The sequence below is a fragment of the Schistocerca serialis genome, chromosome 1 (assembly GCF_023864345.2).
Source record: "Schistocerca serialis cubense isolate TAMUIC-IGC-003099 chromosome 1, iqSchSeri2.2, whole genome shotgun sequence".
NCBI classification, from domain to species: domain Eukaryota; kingdom Metazoa; phylum Arthropoda; class Insecta; order Orthoptera; family Acrididae; genus Schistocerca; species Schistocerca serialis.
The window spans coordinates 1,216,899,679-1,216,907,465 of record NC_064638.1 but is presented as its reverse complement, the minus strand read 5'-3'; the positions used below and the strand labels follow the sequence as shown (position 1 = coordinate 1,216,907,465).

General features: G+C 42.7%; 1 protein-coding gene across 2 annotated transcripts in view; it reads left to right on the top strand.

The window, feature by feature from the left end:
• The first annotated feature begins 5,369 nt into the window (after positions 1-5,369).
• Positions 5,370-7,787, top strand: part of LOC126419051 (toll-like receptor 2) — a 132,078-nt gene continuing 129,660 nt past the window's right edge. For both annotated transcript variants that reach the window (XM_050086126.1, XM_050086135.1), the window contains exon 1: positions 5,370-5,587. In XM_050086126.1, the coding sequence (XP_049942083.1) occupies positions 5,396-5,587 (192 nt within the window). In that variant the 5' untranslated portion in view covers positions 5,370-5,395. The remainder of the gene's footprint in view (positions 5,588-7,787) is intronic.

The window sequence follows — 7,787 nt, the reverse complement described above, 5'->3', positions numbered from 1 at the left end:
ACTCTGTATGTGCTTTAATCTCTACCATCCTCATGAACCCCATGAGAGGTAAACATTCTGACCAAAAGCAGCCACACACCGATTAGCAGATATCAGTGAGAGGTGTGTCCACCTTTCGCCTTTATGACGGTCTGAACTGTGCTGCAGAACCTTTCAGTGACGTGTCTGAATGTCCGTGGAAGAATGACAGCCCAGTCCTCCTCAAGAGCCGAAACCAGTGAAAGTAGTGATGTTGAACTTCGGGGTTTCAAGCCAAGTCGACGTTCCAGCTCATCCGAAAGGTGCTCAGTGGGCACACGTCGGGACTCTGGGAATGCCTGTTCATTTTATGGATGTTATTGTTCACAAACCATTGCCTACCAGGCCCTACGATAAGACAGGATGCATTGTCGTGGTGATACAATCATCGCCTCCGAACAATACCACTATTGCACACAGCACAAAATGCTGTAACAAGTTTTCATATGTTTCCACATGTTTTCTTAATCGCAACAACAGGAAGGCGCTAAATCCATATGTTTCCACATTTACTGTTTCCTCAACCCCACAATAAGAGGAGGTTACAAAATCCATAAAGAACACCCCACACTGCCTCCCCGATTCTTGACTACTGGCAGTATAGCTGATGGCGGGAAATGTTGTCCATGCATTTTCCAGTTCCATATCCTTCCGTGGCATTGCTAAAGGGTGTAGCATGACTCATTGCTCCGAATCACTTGCTCCCAGTCGTTAACTACCCAATGGAGTCACTCTTTATTCCTCTTAATGCGCCTCTCAGCGTTGACTATGGAAATATGTGGCTTATGAGCAGCTGCTCAACCATTCTACTCCGTTCTTTGGAACTCGATCCCGCTAAGCGATGTGCTGTCTAGATTGCTGGTAGAAGTTTGGAACTCAGTACGTGGGGCAGCGGGTAAAAGTTAATCTTTATTTTGTTCGCCGTTTTTCTCACCCGAGCCTGGCAACTAATTTAGTGGTCAGCCAGAAAGCGAAGGGAAACACACGGACCTTAGTATCCAGTCTGTACGGCCACATTCCGGTCCAGCCCACTGAAAGAAAAGTATCTATCCTCCAATTTATTTGCGGGATCAGGACTTTGATTGTAAATAAAAGTACAGAGGTCCAATCAAAATTATATTGCACAAAGTTTCTCTTAAACAACACTTGGAAATTCGGTATTTTCAATTGAAAGCAAGTCTTTCTATTCTAACAGCACATTTAGCGGTTCAGAGGCGACCTCTACGGTACGTTTCTACCAGATCGCATTTTGCCCTGATTAAAATTACTCAGTGAAAGTTTGCAATAGATGTTCTAAATTAATGCTCGCCATAAAACTGGAAATAAAGTCACCGCTTACCACGCGGAGTTGTAAATCACACGGACGGCACACTAAGAGTTTGTCTGGCGAATTCTAAGCGATAAAATTCTAAAGGTTGCAGGCGTAAAATACAGAGAGCGAAAGGCTATTTACAATTTGTACAGGAACCAGATGGCAGTTATAAGAGTCGAGGGACATCAAAGGGAAGCAGTGGTTGGGAAGGGAGTAAGACAGGGTTGTAGCCTCTCCCCGATGTTCTTCAATCTGTATATTGAGCAAGCAGTAAAGGAAACAAAAGAAAAATTCGGAGTAGGTATTAAAATCCATGGACAAGAAATAAAAACTTTGAGGTTCGCCGATGACATTGTAATTCTGTCAGAGACAGCAAAGGACTTGGAAGAGCAATTGAATGGAATGGACAGTGTCTTCAAAGGAGGATATAAGATGAACATCAACAAATGGAATGCAGTCGAATTAAGTCGGGTGATGCTGAGGTAATTAGATTAGGAAATGAGACACTTAAAGTAGTAAAGGAGTTTTGCTATTTGGGGAGCAAAATAACTGATGATGGTCGAAGTAGAGAGGATATAAAATGTAAACTGGCAATGACAAGGAAAGCTTTTCTGAAGAAGAGAAATTTGTTTACATCGAATATAGATTTGAGTGTCAGGAAGTCATTTCTGAAAGTATCTGTATGGAGTGTAGCCATGTATGGAAGTGAAACATGGACGATAAATAGTTTGGACAAGAAGAGAATAGAAGCTTTCGAAATGTGGTGCTACAGAAGAATGCTGAAGATTAGATGGGTAGATTACATAACTAATGATGAAGTATTCGATAGGATTGGGGAGAAGAGAAGTTTGTGGCACAACTCGACCAGAAGAAGGATCGGTTGGTAGGACATGTTCAGAGGCATCAAGGGATCACCAATTTAGTATTGGAGGGCAGCGTAGAGGGTAAAAATCGTAGAGGAAGACCAAGAGATGAATACACTAAGCAGATTCAGAAGAATGTAGGTTGCAGTAGGTACTGATAGATGAAGAAGCTTGCACAGGATAGAGTAGCATGGAGAGCTGCATCAAACCAGTCTCAGGACTGAAGACCACAACAACAACAACAACCAAGACGGTGTACAGTACTCGCGAGTTCACTATCCGTTTGTACCGCAAAATACGCGCTTTATCACAGTTCGGCTCTGACGTCATCCGAGGCAGAGCACGATCCGACGTTCGACAAACGTGGATCATACCCTGACTGAGTGCGAAGTGTACTTTACTACTGCCTCTCGGTATGTATTTATATAGGTGTCGGAGCGGACGGCTTAGGGAACATAATGTTGTCTACAGCTATTTGCTTACTGCAGCAGCCTCCGAACGACCGCTTTCTCGGGCACATAATCTGTAATAACCTAGTCAGAAATTACTTCAGAAAGTTCTTAGTTTTTACTTGTTGCAGCTGGCTAGAATGAAAATTTTGCCTTCTAGAATTATTATAGTGGAACTAACGGTAGATCATTACCTCTGAACCATATCTTTACTAACAACAATATCTTCTGTTATTAATACTACAACTATCAAATTTGGTGTAGCTTTATCATTTGGTATGTTTTATCATCCACTTTGACCAAAATTCTCTTATCATTAAAATTACTGGTACTTAATCTATTACGATTAGGTATAGTTACAAAACTGGTTTTTACTTAATTACTCAGTAACTATAAGAGGCAGCTTAACGTAGTCTCTCAGTTATTATTTTTGGGGTGAACTGAAGCAGAAAAGAAATTTTCATGTTTAGCGCCTCTGATTTTTCACAAAAACGTGGATTCCGGTGTTAATTTTTGTCATATGGTTTTGGAAACCTGCACCACTTATTTATGAGGTCTAATTGCACATTCTGACCAAATTCTGGCTTTCTAGTTTCATTCTTTAGCGCCACGTATTTTACTCTTAAAACGGCATTTTTACGTAAACTATTAAGTCTGGAACATAAAGACTTGGTATTTGAAACACTGTAACAATAAACTATAATTTTAAAAAGTTTTAAAGATAAATGTTTATTTTTAATTTCCTACTTAATTGTGGTGCAATATTGCGCGCTACGCGCAGACGCGTTAAGGTGACGTGGCGCTACTAGCAGTGAACTGGGGAAGTCCCGGCGCACTCGCTCGCCTCTGTATCTCACACATGATACAGCGCTCGGCTTGCTCCAAGCAATGATTCCATCCGCTGATTTCATGAGATTTCTTACAGCCACCCCTCGCAGTGTTCGACGGTTCCTGTCCAGCAATCCGTGAGGTTTGTTCAGTGTCGATTTAGCTACGGTTGTTGCTTAGCATTTCCACCTCACAATCAAGTCACCGACTGTCTGCATGGACAGTTTTGGAACTGTTAAAGTGTTGCCGATGGATCTGTTACTAAGGTGACAGCCAGTGACTACTCTACGCTCGAAGTCACAGCTCCCCTACTGTTACCTCTTCTCTACTGTCAATACAATACACCTTGCTTCGTTTATGCTGGCTGGTGTATTTCTCGTGGAATCTAAAGGACTGTTCCTCTTAGAAAAATTCTGATCAGATAGTGTACACGCTGGTGACAAAATAATGGGCGAAAACTTTGCTTTGAATGCATGTCATCGAAATTTTGCCAACAGCGCTTCTACGAGGATTACACCATATTTTTTACAATATTTCTCAATTAAGTTCGCCAAGCATTTGTGTTTCATTTTTCATAAGAGATATACCGACTTGTTACGACGCTAGCAGCATGTTTCAAGATTCTCTCGATTTCTATTATCATTTATACTAGCTTCGTCGGGGTGCACCAACGTTACTACCTTTTCTGTTTACCATTCGGCGCACAATTTAGAGGCCTGGGTTTTACTAGTCTAAGCGCATCGAAGCGGTCGTTTACCTTATTGTGTCTTCGTTATGTTGACGATTTACTACCTTTAAGAAACGTAACAACACAAAGTCCAGAATGAGATTTTCACTCTGCAGAGGAGTGTGCGCTGATATGAAACTTCGCAGGAGACCTGCTGTAAAGTTCGGAAGGTAGGAGACGAGGTACTGGCGGAAGTAACGCAGTGAGGACGGGGCATCAGTCGTGCTTGGGTAGCTCAGTTGGTACAGCATTTGACCGCGAAAGCAAAGGTCCCGAGTTCGAGTCTCGGTCCGGCACACGGTTTTAATCTGCCAGGAAGTTTCAACACAGAAAGTGTATGTCAACCTACGTGTACGATTCACTAGAAACATTTATGACGGAATGGAGCTGTCTTTCACTCGTTTATCTTTGTTGAAATGGGTGTTTATGTTGTGAAAGATGCTCCTTATCCTGCGAATTAATCACAACTTTTGAGATAAAAATTCCCTCCGGCCGTCCGGTGCGACCGAACGGTTCCTAGGCATTTCACTCTTGAACCGCGCGACCGCTACGGTCGCAGGTTCGATTCCTGCCTCGGACATGGATATGTGTCATGTCCTTAGGTTAGTTAGGTTTCAGTAGTTCTAATTTCTAGGGGACTGATGACCACAGATGTTAAGTCCCATAGTGCCCAGAGCCATTTGTACCATTTGAATATCCTCATGCCGGCTGATGTGGCCGTGCGGTTCTAGGCGCTTCAGTCTGGAACGGCGTGACCGCTACGGTCGCAGGATCGAATCCTGCCTCGGGTTGGATGTTTGTAATGTCCTTAGGTTAGTTAGGTTTAAGTAGTTGTAAGTTCTAGGGGACAGATGACCGCAGATATTAAGTCCCATAGTGCTCAGAACCATTTGAGTATCCTCCAGATTTCCAAGGCAGATGAGAGGTAGTGATAGCAGTATGTAATTCAACGCACCCGCCTTCTGATCTGTCGTGTTAATGTCCTGCTCTCTTTTCCACTCTATACATGAGAGATCGTAGATACTCTCGGAGACGAGTACTGGTCGAGTAACATTTTGGCGCTTCTGCTACTGGCCAGCCTACGGCGCCAGGCTTATCAAGGAAGTGACCTACGTCCGGCGGTTTGCCTTGGTCGGGAGGAACCGGTATTCGCAGCTCGCGGGAACGTCCTCCGTCGCAGCCGCAGAGAGCGTGCAGCATGGCTTCGGTGCGGCTGGCGTTGTCGACGCTCTTGCTACTGCTGCTGCTGCTACCTGGACGCTACGACGCTGCCCCGTTCAGCCCGACGTACATCGACTGGAGCAGTTTCACCTGTGACCAGCTGAAAGAAGACAACACGGACGAACTTGAAGGATGCCGTTTCACCGATGTCAGCCCCGGGCAAGAAGAGGTACAGTGCACCAGTCATTTATTCATTCACTTACTCATAGTGCTACGTGGGTCCGATGAACCAGTAAAACCTTCAAGGTCGTCTGGCGAGTAAGGGTTTACATTATAAAAGACAAATAACGTACTGTTTACAATAAACTGTCACCATGCTGTTCTACACAACCGTAACGGCCATAATGGCACGCACCGGAATATAAGCTGCATCCTTAATTTCGAGGGAGGGAAGAAACAGAGAAAGAATGAAGTCCCGTAAGCGACTTAAAAATGTTGTTCAAAGTTGTTGACAGTATGCTCAGACTAAGCCAGCCGGAGTGGCCGAGCGGTTAAAGGTGCTACAGTCTGGAACCGCACGACCGCTACGGTCGCAGGTTCGAATCCTGCCTCGGGCATGGATGTGTGTGATGTCCTTAGGTTAGTTAGGTTTAAGTAGTTCTAAGTTCTAGGGGACTTATGACCACAGCAGTTGAGTCCCATAGTGCTCAGAGCCATTTGAACCATTTTGCTCAGACTTTATCAACTTTTAGGTTGGTCCTATAGCAGTTACTCATTCGGTAGAAACGGAACCTTCATAGGATCACTTTTTTATCCGTCTTTCTGTCCGTCTGACTGTTAAGAACACTTTTCCTTGTTTACAGGTGGCCGTACCAAGTTGACATTTATGTTACTAAGCCTATGGTCCCACGGCGATGTACAAAACTTAAGCTTTTACGTCAGTGCAATAAAAAGATACGGCCATTTATGTCGCATATTTTTACACTCTCAAACACACTGATCAAAGCCTATAGCGTGCTTCCCATTGATGTATAATCATGGCATTGTGCAAGAAGTAAGGTTTTACAGTGAAAATATAGGAAAAAATCCGAAAATTACTGATTTGTAATTGTATCACAGCAAAGAAAATTTATATATCTCTTTAACTTGTATGCGTCTGTCTCTCAATCTATTACGACTCCTCTTCCTCAGAAAGAGGAAAAACATATAAAGTTGAAATTTTTCACCTATTAGGGACCTTTCGCGGTGTAAAGCACAAGCTTCTAACTTAATTAAGACAAAAGATACGGTCATTTGTGTTAGATACTTTGATAGTCACAAACCCACTTACTGAAACCTATAAGGTGCTCCCCGTTGACCTAGAATCGTGCCCTTTATCAAGAAGCAAAGGGAAATATCGGAAAATTGTTAATTGTAATTATATCACACGAAAGAAAAACTGTTTTTGATAACCTCTTATTCAACTGTCTATGTGTTTCTCAGGAACGGATAGATGTATCAAGATGAAATTTATGCCACATATTAAAGTCTACGGTTCCTTGCCTGCGTAAAAGATTTAAGCTTGTATGTCAATGCAATCAAAAGATACTGGCATTTACGTCACACATCCTGATATCTTTAAAATATAGATACCGATGACAGGGAAAAATCGTCGAAATCCTCTAATCCCGGGATGGATGAACTACTTAAGTTTGTACGGAACTCTCGACGCACGACTCCTATTGGTGGTTATCCGGATTTCGTTTTTTTTTGTTATGATATCGAGGGGCATGAAAAGGAAGCAATGGTTGGAAAGGGAGTGAGACAGGGCTGTAACGTATCCCCGATGTTATTCAATCTGTACATTGAGGAAGCAGTAAAGGAAACAAAAGAAAAATTCGGAGTGGCAACTTTGAGGTTTGCCGATAACATTGTAATTCTGTCAGAGACAGCAAAGGAGCTGGAAGAGCAGTTAAACGGAATGAACAGTGTCTTGGAAGGGGGATATAAGTTCAACATCAACAAAAGCAAAACGAGGATAATGGAATGTAGTCGAATTAAAGCAGGTGATGCTAAGGGGATTAGATTAGGAAATGAGACACTTAAAGTAGTAGATAAGTTTTGCCATTTGGCATGCAAAATAACTGATGATGGTCGAAGTAGAGAGGATATAAAATGTAAACTGGCAATGGCAAGGAAAGCGTTTATGAAGAAGAGAAATTTGTTAATAATGGGTGTAGTAAGTGTCAGGAAGTCTTTTCTGAAAGTATTTGTATGGAGTGTAGTCATGCATGGAAGTGAAACATGGACGATAAATACTTTAGACAAGAAGAGAATACAAGCTTTCGAAGTGTGCTGCTACAGAAGAATGCTGAAGATTAGGTGGGTAGATCACATAACTAATGAGGAGGTACTGAATAGAACTGAGGAGAAGAGGAGTTTGTGGCACA